The sequence below is a fragment of the Cylas formicarius genome, unplaced genomic scaffold (genome assembly GCF_029955315.1).
Source record: "Cylas formicarius isolate icCylForm1 unplaced genomic scaffold, icCylForm1.1 PGA_scaffold_4__25_contigs__length_36172078, whole genome shotgun sequence".
Classification (NCBI taxonomy): domain Eukaryota; kingdom Metazoa; phylum Arthropoda; class Insecta; order Coleoptera; family Brentidae; genus Cylas; species Cylas formicarius.
The window spans coordinates 2,362,515-2,383,864 of NW_026844334.1; the positions used below are offsets into that span (position 1 = coordinate 2,362,515).

Sequence of the window (21,350 nt, forward strand, 5' to 3'; positions counted from 1 at the left end):
GTTTTTCTGGATGTAACGGTGTTAGCTTCGCTCCAAATGCGGCAGTTTTGTTTGTTGACGTAGCCATTCAACCAGAAGTGCGCTTCATCGCTAAACAAAATTCGCTTATCGGGAACAACAGCAATCTCGACTTCCTTGATGATCGTTTGGCTTCAATTCTTGGATTTTGTAAGCACGTAAACCAAGGTCCTTCCGCAAAATCTTCCATAAAGTGGATGGACACAGATCCAATTCCTGCGTTCGATGGCGGATGGACTCATTCGGGTCTTCCTCAATGCTACGCTCTACAGCAGCAATAGCTTCTTCTGTACGGACCGTACGGCGTCTCTGGGGATGCGAGTTATCAATAAGAGTAAACGTGGTGCGAAAACGTTCCATGGTTAATCGCATTAACTGCTCTGATGGACGATTTTGTCGACGATAAAATGGACGTAGTGTGCGATACGTATTCCGCACAGAACCGTTATTTTCGAAATAAAATTGCACTATTTGCAAGCGTTGTTCAGGCGTGAGTCTATTCATGATGAATTGCCAAACGAAAATGAGAATGAGAATGAGGAAGAGCGAAATCCGATTTAATTTTTCCGTCGCTTATCAGAAAACATCAAAGGAAATTAATATCGTCAACATCAGAGGTTTCCTTTCCGTGCACAATGCGGTCTAAGTAGGTGAATACGTGGTACTTCGAATGATATTAATATCGCCCGAGAAATGAAAAGGAAAAGCGATTATGTCCACTGATTAAAACGTAAAGGCAGTCGACTCGCGTGTACCGTATGGCTTTTTAACGACTCCCGGCCATCATCAGGCACCGAAAACTTCGTCCATTGTTCGAACCTGGCGTACAAGTTTCTCGGGGACGAATGTTACGGTTTCCGTTTTATCGGCGGGTTTTCCGCGTCCGGGAAACTTCGCAATCAAAACGTACGCAACACAGGAGTAGAAAAAGTTTTCTTCGTGTCACGTTTTCTTATTTTTTACTGTTCTCGTTCCTATATTTATATTATCGACAATGAAAATCTTTTTTTGTATTTTACCTTGAAATATGATTGATTTTATTTGCAACATTTTCTTAAAAAAGATAAACCAAAAGGAAAACGTAGATATCAAAACAACTATTTAAAAGGATATGGAAAATTAAAATTATGAAATATTTTAATTTATAGAACTAAAAAGACTGTTCAAAATGTCTACTCTTTATTCAACGTTTCTAATCTAAAACACATTCAAGTATAACATAAATCAAATATATTACACACCTTTGCATTATTCTTAGTTAATATGGTTAATAACCATGAATTCTGAATAAACAACAACTTCGTCAGTTCCTATGCGATAACAAAATCCTCCCAGACACTCAATCTGGTTTTCGACCTCTTCACAGCACTACTTCTGCATTGCTTCATGTTACTGATGATTTATTGAGAGCAGCGGATTCTAAATTAAACTCTTGTCTCGTACTCTTGGACTATAGAAATGCTTTCGACGTCTTGGATCATTTCCTTCTCCTACCTAAACTGGAATTCTTCATTCTTTTTCAAAAATTTTTTTTGGTCAGATATATCAAGGATGTTCCCCTGGGGAGTAGTCTGGGACCCATTTTGTTCTCAGTTTGTACAGTTGACTTCTCTAATGTTCTTAAATTTTGTAAACCTCGACAATACGCCGATGATACTCAGTTAAAAGGGAAGATATTGTAAAAAACGCCTCTTCTAAGATTACACTAGATGATCAATAAAGACAGTTTATTATTATTATTATATTTTAAAGAAAAATTGGAATGTTGGAAAAATTATTAGGTTTTGGTATGTATTATTATTAATAAAAAAAAGTAATTCGAAATCAAATTTATATATAGGGGTTCCATTAAAAAAATATTTTATTAGTCGCGGTTTTTTGAGCCACTCTGCGTCCTTCAAAATAATTTTAATTGTGCATTCTAACAATCTTTACCACTTTTTTTTCGTTCGTGTTCGCAATGACAAACCACAATATCTATTATATTTTACCTAACTAACCAAAACTGTTCTAAATGTCTTGGCATGGACGACATCTTGAAAAAAATTCCGGTTGATAGCCGAAACCAGCATGCGTACAATGTGCAAAATCATCAAACTAAAGACACAATACAAAAAGGGAAAAATTAAAAACTGTCACTATTTTGCTAGCACGCCCCTGGTTAGTACAATATTACAGGTTCGTCCTTCACCCTCTATGGAAATGATTAAATATTAACAAATCCTCAAAGCTGACGAGAAAAATAATCGATTTGCTACGCTCACCCGGCCCCCACCCGCCGTCGCTTAAAATGCCGTTAACGATTTCATTCTGTCGACGAAGGGAAAGGAGAAAATTGGTTACGCAAAGACAAACGCTTTTTTTCGGCCGAAACGTGGAAAAAATGTTGTCGAAAATCCGCTCGTCGTCGAATTTTACTTCCCATTTTTACAGGTCTGATTTTTAATTTTTTTTTTTTTCCGCGACACAATTAAAATCCGACACGAAATGGCGGACAAAGTGAACTGCAATGCGGCCTATATCGATTTTTCTAGGTAAATTCTATTTGGAGGAAGACGGGTAGTAATGGGGATTCCTTTCTTTCGTCGTACACGCGAAAACTGTGGTGTATAGTACTTTCGCAAATAATTTTTTTAACTTCTATTAAAAGGTAAATTTAAAAGGTCATAATGATCATATTAATCATAATAATTTTAATAGATTAATGTTAAACAAAACTTCTGTAATGTACTCTGGAAACTATCCAATAATCTAAACACGTTGGCTGAGATTGTCTTGTCTATGGTTTTTACAATAATGTTTTTCCATATCTTGTTTTTCTTCCTTGATAAGGTCCATTTTGAACGACCCAGTAATGCACTAGATATTTAAATGTCATAGATATGGCGACCATAAGAAAAAATATGGTTGATCGTGGTGTGAGAAAAAAGAAAAGTAGAAAGGGATTTTTGACCTGACCATAAAAGGAAGCCTGAAAAGTTCCTTTGATAATTAATTTTTATTTGGGTGAATTTCGATATCCATTTCGATCGCCATCCTCTGAGGCATTTTCTTCAAACAGACGCGTCACTTTTCATTCAAAATTTAATTAAATTAAAATTAATTAAAGAACTGAACCCAATTAGAATAGCAAAACTGGAAATTTACCGGCCTAATATCAGGATGAGGTTTAAAGGTATGGTCTGTTCATAGATATAAGAAAGTGACCAGTCGCTTTTGAATAGGATTATGCAAGGGTGGTCCTTAACATACAATGCAACAAGATTATTATTATGGGTATGACTATACCCATACCTTACTTACTTACTTACATAATCTACCAAATGAATTTAAAATATTAAAGAGTAAATATGCTTTCAACATTATTATTATTATTACAATTATAATTATTATTATAAATATAGTACTGGGTTTACAAAACTTCTAGGAAAATTCCAACACAAAAGAAGTGTCATCTTTCACAACTTCTATTTCAGTTTCTCTCCTTCCAACTTCATCATTCACTTCATTTATTTTTATTATATTTTTCATAATCCAACATAACCTAGATTTTTTTTTCGCTTTGCTCACTTCAATTAACCTAAAACTACTTATTTTTCAGATCATTCACCGTGATCTCGCTGCTCGTAACATCCTCATCACCGAAGATCACACCTGCAAGGTGGCAGATTTCGGATTCGCGCGTGACGTTATATCGTCGCTGGTCTACGAGAGGAAGAGTGAAGGTACGTTAAAAAAAAAAGGCACAAACATAAGAAAATCTACAATAAAAATCTATAAGCAAGGTGAAAAAGTATTTTGGTCGTAATCCTCGACAAAGATTTTCAGGACACGCAATACTTAAATTTAAAAGTAATAATTATCGAATGGAAAGATGCGTATTATGTGTGTTTATGTATGGAGAGGGGTGGGGGCAATTATTTAAAAGCCCCCAAAACGCATCCGAATTTGAAGTTTGCCGATAATAACGTCCGTGTTTGAACGCAATTATTTCAAACATGTTTTGCAATTTCGAGTTTATTTCGGACGTAAATAAATCGTTCAGTAGCGGCGTTGTCAACAATAAAATGGGGCAGTAAATTTCAATGATTCTCGTTTTCCAGGCACAATAATTTTGTAACACTGCAGGTACCTGAATATGAATAAAATAAATTGAACCTTATAAATTAAGCAAATAAAAATCAACGGAACTGTTTATTAACATTTGCAATACCCTACACAATCATTTTTCCACCTTGTTAACGCCTTGTTGAGAAATATTAATAAGAACAAATGCCATATTATTGTAAAGTAAGAATAACTAACGACAGTTTTTGTATTTAAAAAATTATGCATCAAACATTTTGGATATTAAAAATGAAAATTTATTAGTAAGTAACGGAAATACCATACCAAAAAAAAAGGAAAAATGTCATCACAACATTTCCAACAGCTTCAAATTTAATTTTAAGGTAACAAAGGGTATTTATAAAACTTTTATAAAAAACCAAAGCTTTTATAACAGGTTTCATAGTTTCGTAAGAAAAATTTGTAATACAACTAACAAATACCATAACCTTTTAAGTTAATTTTTTATTAAACTTTTGACGTTCGTTAGCTAGTTAAAAAGGTTTTAAAGGGTTCTTAAAATAAAAATTTTTTCGGAATTAAAGGAAATGCAATATTAAAAGTAAAATAGAAGAAAAATTTCATCGTATCCAACATTTTCAGCAGCTTTAAGTTTTATTATAAGATAACAAAGGTCATATATAAAATTTTTATAATAAAACATAGCTTTTATAACAAATTTTATAGTTTCGTGCGTAAGTAAATTTTGTTAGATGAACAATAAATACCAAAAAAAATTATAAAACCACTAAAAAATACCACAACTTTTGCAGTTAACATTATCTATAGAGTCTCTGATGTTTGTTTGTTAGAGTATTAAAAGGTTGTTAAAATAAAAATTTATTCGAAAGTGAAGGAAGTACAATACGAGAAGCAAAGGAAACATTTTTAGCAGCTTTAACTTTTATTATAAGGTAACAAAGGGTATTTATAAAACTTTTATTTAAAAAAATAACTTTTATAACAGGTTTTATAATTTCAAAAGTAAGTAAATTTTGTAATACGACTAATAAATACCATTTATACCAGTTACTTTTTCTATTAAACCTTTGATATTCGATAGTTAGGTAGAAAGGTTTTAAAGGGCTCTTAAAATAAAAATTTATTCGAATTTAAAGGAAATACAACACTGAAAGGAAAAGATAAGAAAAATTTCATATTCCAACATTTTTAGCAGTTTTAAGTTTTATTATAAGGTAACAACGGCTATTTGTAAAAAGTTTATTGCAAATTATAGTTTTTTTATTGTCTTATGAGTCATTAAATTTTGCTAGACGAGCAATAAATACTAAAAAAAATTATAAAACGACCAATACCATAACTTTTGCAGTTACTTTATCTATAAAACCTCTGATGTTTGATACTTAGAAAGGTTTTAAAGGGTACTTAAAACCAACCTAAACGAATTACAGATTGCAGTAGACAAAGTTAATACATCGAGTGAAGAGTTCGGACTGCCACTAAACGTAAAAAAGACAAAATTTATGATAATATCAAAAACAGCACAAAACAATTCACAAATTCATATAAATAACCACTCCATAGAAAAAGTTGACAGTTATAAATGCTTAGGTATAATTGTAAATAAACATAACGACTGCTCTGAAGGAATCAAAACTAGAATAGGACAGGCGAGAACAACATTTGTAAAAATAAAAAGAGTGCTCCGTGGCAGCGATCTCAGCTTGGATTTAAAAATCAGAATGATGCGATGCTATGTTTTGTCGGTACTGTACTATGGTGTAGAGGCTTGGACTCTGAAGAAACTGGACATAAGGAAACTGGAGGCGTTCGAAATGTGGTTGTACCGTAGAATACCTAAGGTAAAATGGACCGATAAAGTGACCAACATGGAAATCCTGAAAAGAATAAAAAAGGAAAAAGAAATTATCAATACGGTAAAAAAGCGTAAACTTCAGTACCTTGGACACGTCATGAGAGGAGAAAAGTACCAACTACTCCAAATGAAATTACAAGGAAAAATTCAAGGAAAGAGAAATGTAGGAAGAAGGCGTCACTCATGGATGAGAAACTTACGTGATTGGTTCGGGTGCACCACAAACCAACTATTTCGGTCGGCTGTGTCACGAATACGAATAGCACTGATGATTGCCAACCTTCGCAACGAAGACGGCACTTAAAGAAGAAGATAATCCTTTGGACAGTATCAAAGGACAGGTCAGAGTCTTCGACTATGTCTGGAATAGAATTGTTACTATATGGTTCAAAATATCCAAGACCATGCACAATTCCCACTTCTTTACGATACGATACGATACAAGCACAGAAAAAATTATTCATGTGTGTGAAACGTGCTGTGGATATAGGTTTATGTATCGTTCTCGACCTTTGTGGCGATTTACTGCCTTCCAAAGATCATTCAAACATGTCTCACTTTTCTTCATTTGTAAGCACCATTTTTAAATAAGTGGTACTGTAAAATTAATTTAAACAATTGATAACAATTGATATAACATAGCCCTGTTGTTATTATTATGTTTATTTAGGCTCAAATACTACAATATTTTCAATATGCATATGAACTTTTTAGTTCCGTTGATGATTTACGAACAGTAATGTAAAAAATATACAGGGTGTCGCTAATCTCTGTATCTCTGTGCATAACAAAGTGACTTTGAAGAACACTTAATTTAGATCACGGGGTATATCAGTCTGTAATGCACTGTTATTAGCGAATATATTCGGGATTCACGTTATTTATTTACGTTGAATATTAACTTATCATATATTAATATAATAATTCAAATAATATTAATTTTTATTATTATTCTACGTTCAATTTATCTAAGTAACATTTTAATTGACTGTGACTTTTTTGTTTTTAGAGATATCAAGGTAGTAGCCAAGTTTTTTTCCAAGTGACGTATAAAACAAAACACCATCAATTCCCTGACATATCACATATTACAGTCAATTAAGATGTTATCAAGATAAATTGAACGCACGGTACTTATTTTATTATATTTAATTAAAACGTGTATCGTAAAAGTTGTAAATTTGACAACATTGCCCTCGGCAATTTTGAGTTCTATGGTGCGCGTCGTTTCCTGAAACCGTTATATGTTCGTTTAGGTCGACTGCCTATCCGGTGGATGGCGCCCGAATCCTTGTACGACAACATATTTTCCGTCAAATCGGACATTTGGAGCTTCGGAGTGCTGATTTGGGAGGTGGTAACACTGGGCAGCACGCCATACCCCGGACTATCTGCAGCCGAAGTGATGAAAAAGGTAATAACTTACTCTATTTTAACTATTCTTCATCTTCAAACACAACCGGGTATAGTACATATAGTATGTAATCTTGCCGTTAGATGTTGTTTAGATGTTTCCAATTGACATCTTTCAGGTTCCTTGCGCACATCGTTTTTGTTACGCCCTGTTTCCAACAGCTTTTTGTCTTCTTTAGGTAGCCGTTCCATTACTTGCTTGGGAAGTCTCGTATGTGGCATTCGTTACAAGTGTCCATACGAAATTAATTGTTTTCTTTCAATATCATCTACAACGGCTACTTCGATGCCCATAATTTCTTTGACTCGGTCGTTTCGGACCTCGCCCTTTCGAAAAATCCTTATTGATCTACGCATTGCATGCTTCTCAACACCTTCTACTCCATTTTTCGGCACCATTGACTAATGCTTCATATATATTTTTTTTGTTATATTTTTATTCCATAGTGTATTTCCCTGTTGCCTCTTCCTGTTGTATCAAAAGTAACTCTTGGCAATGTTTAATGTGCAATGTATTTCCCATATTCTTCGATCAGTTTACCCTTCAAGTACTCCATATCCTCTTTATCATTTGACATTACTGCTTGATCATCTGCAAATTGCAAATAAAAGTCATTAAGTTCAATCCCCATTATGTCTATTTTTTTTTTCATTGCTTTATTGATACAGCCAACAGTGTTGCAGATATACAACATCTCTGAGTCCTTTATTTACTGGGAATTCCTTGGTGACATATTTACCCAACTTCACTCTTGATATTCCATTATACAAATCTTGCGGTGCAGCAATGAGTGTATGATTGATGTTTGTGCCCTTTAAGATTTTCCAGTCCAGTCTTGTTGTCGGTATTGCACCGTTTCTGGCCATTTCCTTTCAAATGATTTGCTTGAGGCAGAATAAGTTGTCGTTACAAGACCTTCCAATAAGTCTCGTAATAGTCGTCCATATTGTAAATTGGCATGATATAAGCTATTTTCCATGGTACTGGAACTGGATTTCCAATAATATTCTTCATGTGCAAACACAACCGGGTCTAGTATAACCATAGAAAAAAAATACTTTGTAAATACAACCGAGTCTATCGCTGTCTTCATTCAGTTGCTGAGAGAGTTTGATAGATCCTAGATATTTTCTGTCCTTTATGCTTTCGCAGGTAGTCACCGAGACAAACTTTTCATACAAAAGTTGTATAATTTTTCCGGTGTTACCTTCCAGACTTGTAGAAGAAAACAAATGCGCATCGCAAAGTTGAGGAAAGGTAGCAAGTTTTTTGTTTCTAATTTAATTTCTGTTATGGCGAAAGACCATTGGATAGAAGTTCTTGAATTATTCAAGTGTATTTGATTGACTTGAACAAATTGGCTGGATGTTCCGCAAATTGAAACCTTCAGTTAGGAAAATGAATTACTCGGGATAAGAAAAGATCGACTTTGTTCGTCTTTATATTGTAATTTTCTAGTGTCTACAGAATAAGTATTGTTATTATTGCTATCTCTTCTAAAGTGCCCTATAAAAAGAAACCCCAGTGGGTTTAAATCTAGATTCCTTGCTGGCCAGATGGTGTCATTTTGCCCAATTGATTGTCTAAAATTTTAAAATGCACTGATATCAGAACTTCGACCATAAGGACGTTTATTCTCAGTAAATATCGAATCATGATTAAATTGAAATGATTAACTAAAATAACATTAATTTATTTATTTATTATCATATTTATCGTTGGATTCGTCTTTTAAACGGATATAACCCTCTCTGTCCAGTATAAACTTTTATGGAAAGAGTCCTCGGACCCAGAATTAAAACACCTTACATCTGCTCTTCTCTCTAATAATTTCCACATTAGAGATATTAAGTGTTCCATCACAAAATATACTTCAACACAACAGGATCTTTACCTGTCGCCAATATGGGAATGGAACCCCGGATACCCCGGAAAATGGCAATGGAAAAAGCAATTAATTCAGGTTCTACAAAGCTTGAACCTACAAAAGAAATACGCCTGTGACAATTATGCAAAAAATCTAGGGCATACAGTTTTAAGACCTTACCACTGCCTATTTAATCCCATTAAACATGTTTGGCACCAACTGAAATCTGCCATTCGTCGTAGCAATGTTTTTCGCCGTCTTAACTCCAATGTCCTCAAACTTATAGAAACCGAAGTTTTTAACATCCCTCCACAAAGTTGGGCAAATTTTGTTAAACATATAGAAAAAGCAGAACAATCGTATATCCAAATTGCAAATAATATAGAACACATACTAATTAGAACAGGCGATGATAGCGATAGTGATACTGATATATTATGTGAACAATTTTAAGTAATTTGAGTAGGTAATAAAAATAATTTGTAATTTTATTTTAAATTTACACATAAATACATACATAACAAAATAAATATTGTTTAGTATCTTTCCAAACAAAACCCCATATAATTAAATTCTAAGCAAAGTAGCGAGCCCGTTTCAGTTAAGCACTAAAGAAGCAAAGAAGCCAACAGGATGAAAGAGAAAAAACGTAACCTGAGAAATATTTTTTCCAGACATGACTACGGTCTGCTCCTCTCTCTGTTGATCTGAAACTTGACTCATGTTTTAAAGAGTGCTTGTAACGGTCGCTACAATCGCATTAAAAAAAAAAAAGATGGCCGCTCCACATAAACGACAACGGGGATCAATTGCGATTCAACTCGACCCGCGCGGTTATGATCGACTGCTTCGATAAATCCTCAAAGAATTACCCCCGACTAGTCGTAAAATATTTTACGAATATAACGAACCCCGCCCCCCCAATTCTCCGAAATTTATACATCCGCTCAAATCTGCATAATAAAATTTCAGCGAAATCGTTTCCTTGCGTCCATTAAACGTAATCCCTCTGTGAGCGGAACAAATAAGCGGGAGACGTTGTTTTTGTTTTTCCGTCGCGGATGACGTAGTAGGCGGATCCTGAATCGTATCTGAGATTTAGTCGAGTATCTGAGAGAATAGTAGCACAAACGAGCAGGAAACTGTTACATACTTTACTATATTATTTTAAAAGGAATACGTATGAAAATATGGCCTAAACGTCTTTACTTTTGGTGGTAAGATTTTCAAAATTAATTAATGAATTAATATCTGTAATACCGCTTTAGATATTTTATATAAAATTATATAAAATTTTGCACACATATACTAGGTATCCAGAAGTATTATTTAGTGTACCACATTTTTTTTGAAATACAACAAAAATTATACTTACAATCTCCAAGCATTTCCAAAGAAATTTAATTCATTCATTTTAATCAATTTCATGTAGGGTTTTCGCTCCAAAATTAAAATATATATTTTTAATATCTGTAATAGTACTTTAGATATTTTAGTAAAATTTTGACACATATACTATGAATCAAGACGCAATATTTAGTGTACTAGAATTTTTTTTTAAATACAACAGTGGCGAGCGTACTATTTTGACAAGCAACGATGGTACGCCACTGATCTCCCTTTAAACAAAAAATTTTCTTACAATCTCGCCACTGATCTCTCTTTAAACGAAAATTTTTTTTACAAACCCAAACATTTCCAAAGAAATTTAATTCCTTTATTTTTTTCAATTTGATGTAATATTTTTGCTTCAAAATTAAAATATATATTTTTAATATCTGTAATACCACTTTAGACATCAAAAAAAAAATGCACACCTATACTATGAATCAAGACGCAATATTTAGTGTACTAAAATTTTTTTTTAAATACAACAGTGTCGAGCGTACTATTTTGACAGGCATTGATGGTACGCCACCGATCTCTCTTTAAACAAAAAATTTTCTTACAATCTCCAAGCATTTCCAAAGAAATTTAATTCCTTCATTTTTTTCAATTTGTTGTAGGGTTCCCGCACCAAAATTAAAATATATGTTTTTAATATCTGTAATACCACTTTAGACATCACAAAAAAAATGCACACCAATACTATGAATCAAGACGCAATATTTAGTGTACTAGAATTTTTTTTTAATACAACAGTATCGAGCGTACTATTTTGACAGGCATCGATGGTATGCCACTGATCTCTCTTTAAACAAAAAATTTTCTTACAATCTCCAAGCATTTCCAAAGAAATTTAATTCCTTCATTTTTTTCAATTTGATGTAGGGTTCCCGCACCAAAATTAAAATATGTTTTTAATATCTGTAATAGCACTTTAGATATTTTAGTAAAATTTTGCACACTTATACTATGTATCAAGATGCAATATTTAGTGTCATATATTTTTTTTAAATACAACAGTGGTGAGCGTACTATTTTGACAGGCATCGATGGTACGCCACTGATCTCCCTTTAAACAAAAATTTTTCTTACAATCTCCAAGCATTTCCAAAGAAATTTAATTCCTTCATTTTTTTCAATTTGATGTAGGGTTCCCGCACCAAAATTAAAATATATGTTTTTAATATCTGTAATACCACTTTAGACATCAAAAAAAAAAATGCACACCTATACTATGAATCAAGACGCAATATTTAGTGTACTAGAATTTTTTTTTTAATACAACAGTGTCGAGTGTACTATTTTGACAGGCATCGATGGTACGCCACTGATCTCTCTTTAAACAAAAAATTTTCTTACAATCTCCAAGCATTTCCAAAGAAATTTAATTCCTTCATTTTTTTCAATTTGATGTAGGGTTTCCGCACCAAAATTAAAATATATGTTTTTAATATCTGTAATAGCACTTTAGATATTTTAGTAAAATTTTGCACACTTATACTATGTATCAAGATGCAATATTTAGTGTCATATATTTTTTTTAAATACAACAGTGGTGAGCGTACTATTTTGACAGGCATCGATGGTACGCCACTGATCTCCCTTTAAACAAAAATTTTTCTTACAATCTCCAAGTATTTCCAAAGAAATTTAAGTCCTTCATTTTTTTCAATTTGATGTAGGGTTTTCGCTCCAAAATTAAAATATGTTTTTTTAATATCTGTAATAACAATTTAGACATTTTAATAAAATTTTTCACACCTATACTATGTATCAATATTTTGTGTACTACAATTTTTTTTTAAATACAACAATGGCGGGCGTACTCTTTTGGCAGACACCGATGTTACGCCATTGATATCTCTTTTTTATAAAAATTATTCTATAATCTCCAAGCATTTCCAAAGAAATTTAATTTTTTTATTTTTTTTAAATTTTCGCTTCGAAAAATAACATCCTCTTCTCTGCATGGTCATAAAAATATCGTCAATATGAGACCATGCAGAGAAATTAGTTTTTATTCTTAAGTCAAAATTGTGGGACGGACTAAAAAAAAATTAAGAAATCAAATCTGTTCCTAAATTAATGCAAATGCAATATTTTTAGGAAAATCGGTAGCGTGGCACTGACTATCTATGAACAAATAATATTTTGGTTAATTAAGTCGCCGCCGAACTGGTAATATTTAATATTTTGTTTAATTAATTAATTAATTTTTGAGAGTTTAATGGCCTTTGAAAACAAAATTGATTTATCTAACTTGCGATTTTTGCAGGTTTTGCAACATGTTACTTTGATGTTCTAGATCCTGGATACTAGATAATTGCAATTCATAATAACTGTCAATATTTTCCAGTTATAGTAGTATACGGTCTGAATCTCGTTTGATTTTTAAATTTATTTTTTTAATTAATTAAGTAATTAAAAAATATTCCAAACTGAACACAGAATAAGGAAAATTAATCTCTTATGGAACTTTCATTGGAAGTTTTTGCTGGCAAATGTAAATGTTTTGGTCAAAATAAGTTCCTTTCTTATTTAAATTCACCGAGGAAAAATTACATATTGAAATGTTGAACCCTCTAAAACATATAAAGCGTTTCTCCTGCATTAAGAAATACTGTGTAAACACTATTATTGATGCACTAAATAATCGGGAAGTCCTCTACTCTCTCTCACTCTCTCTGTTTAAGGCGGGTTAATAAAACCCACTCAGATTTAGACCGTTCCTAAAGAACATTAAAATTTAACGAAAGAGACCTGATAGATACCAGGAGAATCGCACAAAGCGTACGACTACTGTTTATTTTCCTAAGGCCGAGGCGGCGTCTACAAAGAAAACGGAATGAAAGTCGTAAATGAAACAAAACCCTGCCCGTAAATTAACAGCGACAGAATACCACGTATAGGACGAACACGGAACAAACGCTACAATGAAGAATATAAATCAACCCAAACGCGTCTTGGAATTGGGGTCGCCTATAAACGTACTTTTGTCTCGTGTTTTTCCGACTCTTTATTTGCCTAATTACGCGCAACAATTGGTTATTTTTTCAAAGAAACTTCCATAGGCTACTGTGATACTATTTACAACACTTGCTCACGTTTCGCCGATCGTCAACCAATATTACGATTTCATCATATTTTGTGCTCTGAACATGGAATTCAATTTGTTGGTTGTTTTGTGCTGTTTTGGATGAATGTTCTCTTCTTTCACTTTATTTAGCAGTAAAGTCTGTTCATAAATATGTGAAAGTGACTAACTGATACGAATTAAGGAAGACCCGGGCTGTAAGAGTAAAATATGGCCAAACAGGTCCGTACTTTGCTTAGAATTTAATTATTTGGGGTTTTGTTTGGAAAGATACTAAACCATATTTATTTATTTATGTATGTATTAATGGAAATGATCTAGTCCGAAGACAAATTTTCCATTAATATGCTAGACGCAGTCAACTTTATTAGTAAAGCTTGATAAGAGGTGACAGCAGAAACAATTCAACACTCCTATCGTTATGCAGGACTTATTATCGAGTCAGACGAATATGATCAACCACTAAGCAAGTGGATAAAGCAGTTTCAAACAACAAATACGTTTACAAGTGAGGAGTTGCAAGATTTTATGGTGATAGATCAAGATTTGCCTACAAACGCAGACTTGACAGAGGAAACCATATTACAACAAGCAAGGAAGGGTGAAGAAGAGCACCAAGAGGAAGAAGAAGATGAAGAAGTTGATCTGGGACCACCACCAACCATTCAACAAGCCCTATATTCAGTTAGGCTGCTAGAGAAATGTTTTATGTATCGATGGGAATATGCCCCTCTCGAAGAAATGGTGAAAATACAAGCCAATGTACGAGATGCGTATTGGCATACTAAAAAAATTCAAAAGTAAATGTCCGATTCTTTGAAACATTAAATGTAGTTCTTAAATATTTATATAAGGTTGTTCGGAAAGTCATTTCGTTCTTTCCCGTCAGAGGACTTAATTACGTTTTTTCGAAACCAACTTCACACTTAAGCCGCATAACCATTATATGTCTTGAGAGCTGATATTGCAAGGCTTGTGTGTGAAAAAGTTCTATTAATTCTACGCAGTAGTTTTTAGTTGGTAACCTTTTAAATATGGAGAGCAATAAGCAGCATTTTCGTCATATTTTACTTTTTTACTTCAGAAAAGGTAAAAATGCTGTCCAAGCGAGAAAAAAATTGACGGATGTGTATGGAGAAGGCGTGTTAACAGTACGCCAGTGCCAGAACTGGTTTGCACAATTTCGATCCGGCAATTTTGATGTCGAAGATGCACCACGGTCTGGAAGGCCGGTCGAAGCTGACAAAGATGCGATAAAGGCATCAGTTGATGCAAATCGGCGAATAACCACACGAGAGATCGGTGAGAGATTAAATTTGTCGAATTCGACTGTTTATGGCCATTTGAAAGGCATGGGCTTAACCTCGAAGCTCGATGTGTGGGTGCCCCATGTCCTTACGGAGCGAAATTTGTGTCGTCGCGTTGACGTGTGTGATTCGCTCCTCAAACGTCAAGAAAATGATCCATTTTTGAAGCGGATTATTACTGGGGACGAAAAATGCATACAACAATGTTAAACGCAAAAGGTCATGAAGCAGAAAAGATGAACCGGCTCAAAGCGTGTCAAAAGCCAACATTCACCAAAAAAAGGTGATGCTCTCCGTTTGGTGGGATGTCAAAGGAATCGTTTTTTTGAGCTTTTGCCGGACAATACAACGATTAATTCAGAAGTCTATTGTCATCAACTGGACAAATTGAATGATTCACTTAAAGAGAAGAGGCCCGAATTAATCAACAGGAAGGGTGTAGTGTTCCACCAGGATAATGCGAGACCTCACACAAGTTTGGTCACTCGCCAAAAACTTTTACAGCTTGAATGGGACGTACTGCAACATCAACCATATTCTCCAGATCGGGCGCCTTCCGACTACTATTTGTTCCGGTCCCTGCAAAATTTTTTGGATGGCAAAACCTTTACCTCAAATGAAGATGTCAAAAACCACCTGAACCAGTTTTTTGCCAGCAAGGACCAAAACTTTTATGAGAGGGGAATTATGTTACTGCCAGAAAGATGGCAAAAGGTGTTGGACCAGAATGGCCAATATATAATTTAATAAAATATTTATTCATTATACGAAAACTGTCTTTCATGTTCCCCCAAAAAAACGAAATGACTTTCCGAACAACCCAATATAAAGTTTTCCTAAGCAGATTTTGAATATGTTATTTTTCAAGTGCCTCTAACTTTCCCTCCAATTTCGCTACATAGAGTTTCGACGGTATTTCGTTGCAAAAAACATGGCCGCCTAATATTGATAGGTTTCACTGTAGACGGCAATTTTTCCAAAATGTATGAATTGTTAGAATCCTGTGGCAGCTCCAATATCGTAGCAATAAATTACATCGCCATTATAAACGACACGTTCCTTCCGTTGCTTTCTACGTAATGACTCAATGTAACCTCAAACACCGAGCGATTTCAATTAGTCGACAAAGATAATTAGATATATAGGGCGGAGCATTCCCCCATTCGACCTGTTTTTCTTTCCGCGAAATGAAATTGTATTGCGATAAACAACAAATTAATATTATTAATTGGGCGGATTATACGGAATGCGTAAAGGAAGGGCGCCGGTGACGTCAACCCTTACCTCCTTCCCCCGCCACGCGCGTGGTCTGTTTTCCGCCGCATTCGAAAAATTTCCACTGGCCAATTTTTAAATTCAGTTTAATGATCGCGATATTTGCATACAAATAGCGGGGGCAGATTCCCAAAGGGTGGTCTTTCGGGGGGCGGGGGGTTGGTTATTTTCATCAGCCGCAGTCCCAGAGAATGTTTCACCAACCCCCCCCCCCCCCCAAAAAAATAAATTTCGTAATATTTTCAAAAAAACGGTGAAGAATTACACTAGTAATGTGTTCCGAATAATAAAACTAACCGAATATTAGTCCCGCAAAATGGTGACACTTTAAATTCTTTAAATCATCATCAGTAGCCCCATAACCCTGGGTGGGTCTTGGCTGCGTTTGCGATTCGCCTCCATTCCTGACGGTCTTCTGTCATTTGGGGTTGGTGCGTGTATCCCATTGTCCTGAAATCTGATATTACATTATCTCGCCATCTTAAGCGAGGTCTGCCTAGAGGTCTTCTCCCACAAGAGGTCTTCTCCCAGCTGGATTGTCACTGCAGACTAGCTTTTAAATGGATCGTGAAATTTTTTTATTCGAATATTAATTACTAAGTTGCTTATAATTGATCTATTTTGCATCTTAGATATGAAAATGGGGATAAAATATTAAAGAAATTGCCGAAAACCAAATGCAAATAAAAAGGTATGCAAAAGTAGTTTAAGTTCCAATACATATAACTAAAAAAATAGTAACACAAAAAAAATTCTACACATCTCAACAATGTTTATTTTCTCCCAGTCACATTTCCTTATTTTGACTTTTAAATGAACAAGGTCTGATTCCTTGTTCCTTGTGGTTTCTTATACATGGTGTCCAAATAGTGGGTCATGATATAATTCCATTCATTGTTTTCGGATATACGGGGTGTTTAATAAATACGTGGGATATCAAACTTACATATTTTGTTAAATTTAACACCCTGTATATTATTACATTAATAGTTACTCTTTTTTATACTCAATCGCCTAACGCAGGGTTGTAATAGTTTATACTGAGTGTTTTCGTATTTATGGTCATTTGTTCGTCAAAAATGTTCTGTTTAACACTCTATATTTCGTGCTATACTTATCTTGAAGTTAGGTCGAATCATTTATGCAGAGTCAAAATAAAAAATATTGTTTATTCTGCAAAAATCAAATGGAACGCCATTACCTATATCCAAACTTAGTATTTTCTGACGTAAACAGATTTGTCAAATTATGAGAAAATCTCACATTAAGTCACCAAATTGTTTCTTTTAGTCTTACCTATAGCTTTTGCATTAAAATTTGTTTCCAAAACAAATAACAAACGAGATATATGAACAACAACAAACAACAAAGAAAAAAGTTATGCAATTACTTAAAAAATATATTTCCTTAATTTTATGTTTCACTTGGATACTTTTTTGCATAAAACTTACTGTTTCCAAATAAAAAAAAAGTAAAACATTGCATATTGAAAAAAAAAATTAGTTGGCTGCTGTCAAAAAGTTGTAGTTAAAAATAATAAATAAAAAATAATTTATTAATCAACAAAATCTTTGGAAACAAAAATAATGTCTTGTTTATTATAATAAAAATTTTGTATTAATTATATGAACTTGGGCATATTTCATCATATTTTTTATATAACATAATTTGTCATTTAGAGAAAACCTACAAGCTATCAGTTTAATGTCAAAACAATATCATGTCCATTTCTAAAATTTAACTATAAATTCTTAATTTTTTTTTCTAACCTAATCACCACATAAACTACAAAAATAACACTTTTTTGGTTAATGTTTTAAGTTGACACTGAATTCCGGTTCAGAAACGTTAAATTTAACTAGCGCCATCTACCTTGGGATTGATGAAACTCCTAATGAATCATATTGAAATTCCGTCATCTGAGTACTGTATACAAACATGGAGAGCGCGAAGAACATATATAATTTTAAAACTCTAGTATATTTTATGTCTAAAAAATTCAAAAAGTCAAATTTTAAAATCTCAGATATTTTAAGGCCAAAAATAACGGTTAGAACGGAATTTTAATAAGGATTATTTTAGGTTGTGTTTTTGACAATTATGTATCTGAACAGAGATCAGTTTTCGTAGAACTTAGATCTTTTTTTCCTGATTTCAAAAACATATAGATTATTGACATTTCATTTAGCCGTTTTTGAGATATTTCAGTTTAAAAATGGACAAGTCTGTCTTGATATCAACCATATTATCCATGTTTGCAATTGTTTTAACAATTTCCTACTTTTCCAACTAATCAAAACTAGAGAACTGAGTTAAATAACTTAAGATATTTCAAATGTGTTATATTTAGGTAGAAACAGTCCCGATAATAAAATTATGTTGCCATGGTGAAAAGGGAATATCGACAATTATATTCGGGTAGAAAGGTTCCTTACTGTCAGACGGAAGATCAGGACGATAGAAAGAAATTTTGAAAAAGAACTAAATACCCTTGAATTTCCAACGATATTTAAATTTCCTTGCGAAAGAGATTGTTAGAAAATGTGCCAGTTAGGAATCATTTCAATTAAATTTGGCATCAAGATGGCGCACCTCCACATAATGTCCAACCGGTTACCGATTATCTAAATAACAAATATGTCAAATGGCCTGTCAACAGCACCGATCTGAATCCTTGCGATATTTTTTTTGTGGGGATACTTAAACCCTGACCTTATCCCCTTTTGTATTAATAGGAAATTGAATGGAAATATTGTCCGATGTATAGAATATAATGGAGGTTATTCGGACGTTTTTATTGTTTGAATAATGTAATTTTATTATTTGGCACATCTTTAATAGAACATTTTTAAAACAATTGCAAACATAGATAAAATGGCTGCTATCAAGGCAGACTTGACCATATTAAAATAATATGGCTATTGTCCAGAAATCGAATGATAATTATTTTTAAACCGAAATATCTCAGAAAAGGTCAAATGAAATGTCAATAAACCATATGTTTTTGAAATCAGCTAATATAATATAATATGTAGGGCATTCCATTTAAAACAAAAAAAATGTTGCTGTCATTGTGACAGCTTGCGATCGTCGTTTGTTTTTTCTAAAATTTGAGTTAGATAATCGAGCAAAAACCTTCAAATTTTGGTGTTTACAATTTTTTTTCTAACTTTCTGTAGGTGGGTGTCAAAATATAATGAATAACCATGTACCTACTCCATTTTGACAGCTCCTATTTAATTTTGCAGTTCTGTTTGGAAAAATAAAAATGATTATTGAAAAATGTTTTTCAGGTAAAAGATGGCTACCGCTTGGACAAGCCGGAGCACTGTCGCAGAGAACTCTACAACATAATGTACTACTGTTGGGACAAGGATCCCAGAGCTCGACCGTCCTTCGCCGAGTGCATCGAGCTTCTCGAGAAGCTTCTGCTGACGGAGACCGACTACATCGAATTGGAGCGCTTCCCCGACCATTCCTACTACAACATGCTCAGCCTGAGCGGCGAGAAACTATAGCGAAAGGTGTTAATTATTTAGAAATTAATAACGATAACCATAGACTCAGAACTTGGTATGCTCGTTGGGCATCTTAGACATTTACTCAGAAATCCACCGGAATGTGGGTGTCCGGTATATCTGGCAATTTTGAATTTGCCTATTATGGCTGAGTAGCGAATTTGGGACGCCCGATCTTTTTTATTAACTCATAATTAACGACTTTTAAACATGGAGTTACGATGAAACTGAGTTTAAGTTGCTAAATTTGGGATTGAGAACTCAACAAAATAAAGATCGAAATATTTGGCGGTTCACTCTGTGCAGTGTGTCTCATTTTTGATGGTTTTACTGCCCACCTCCCTTATTAAAAGTGGCGTAGTCAGTTTTCCATGGCCTACTCATTAAAAAAATGAAATTGTAGCTTCCCATTGGAAATAGTTGCTTGGAAATAGAATGTGTTATATATTTTTAAAAGGCTTATATCAAGCCTAATAAATAAATAAATAAAGCAACGTTTATTTTAAGCTCGACAACATACTTAACTTAGTATTCCAATTTTACATTCTAAAAATCAAAGCAAAAAATAAAAAAAACGATAAAAAATAATATTTAATAAAGGATAATTTAATTATGAATTTTTCCGTAAATGATGTTTATTTCAATGAAATTTAAAAGCCCAAAGCCTGTAACTGAGCGGCTTAAAGTATGTTAGCCAACTATAATTGCCATATAAAATAGACCGAGAACTATAGAAAAACATCTAGGCACGCCACTGCATTTGCCTTGAAAAATGCCCTAAAAAGGTTTTTATCCGAATGCAAAATTTTAAAATATTAAAAAATTTACGAAAATTGAAAAACGCCCTATATCTCGGTTACTAGTTTTAACAATTAAATGACTGCTCCATTTGGTTCATAAATCAAAGTAATGTCTTGGATCTCCGGATAGAGGCGGAGTTCGAAAAAATTGCATTTTAAACCCCATTTGCAACTTCGCAATGCATCCGCTTATCGAAAAGGTCAAAATCCGTCTGAGCAGGGTTTTAACACGCAGGATTCAGCGGCGTAGTCAGTTTTCTTCTGAAACTCAAAAATGTTTATATAGAAACTAGTATTGAACATGATAGGGGTGCTGTGCTGTGCTGTCAACTTAACCGAGCCTGTAACAAGATATACAATTTAATTTAGTATTCCAACATTACATTACAAAAATATATATGTACAAAAACATGAATTAAGCATAAACTAAATAGGTTAACGATAAAAATACTATTTCTCCGTAAAAGATGTTCTTTTAAATGAAACTTAAAACCCAAAGAGAGTTATTTTTTGATTGTCCAATCTGAGGATATTTATGAAGCAGTCTAGCAGAGCTTTTAGTCATTCATGGTCTTCTTAATTTAATATATTTCATACTGACAATTTAAACTCAAAGGAATGCAATTTCTACAAGCCAGTCTTAAGTAGTTTGCGAAGAAAACAAGAAAAATTTAATTCTTTTGGACTTGATACATGTAACCAATTAAAATCGTGAAGGAATGACAGT

The 21,350-nt window shown here is 33.5% G+C and overlaps 1 protein-coding gene across 1 annotated transcript in view; it reads left to right on the forward strand.

The window, feature by feature from the left end:
• Positions 1 to 20,411, forward strand: part of LOC132700468 (tyrosine kinase receptor Cad96Ca-like) — a 62,687-nt gene extending 42,276 nt beyond the window's left edge. Inside the window, exons 7-9 of the mRNA XM_060667816.1 lie at positions 3,620 to 3,743; positions 7,219 to 7,376; positions 19,599 to 20,411. Coding sequence (XP_060523799.1) covers positions 3,620 to 3,743; positions 7,219 to 7,376; positions 19,599 to 19,823 — 507 coding nt within the window. The 3' untranslated portion in view covers positions 19,824 to 20,411. The remainder of the gene's footprint in view (positions 1 to 3,619; positions 3,744 to 7,218; positions 7,377 to 19,598) is intronic.
• Positions 20,412 to 21,350: the final 939 nt, after the last annotated feature.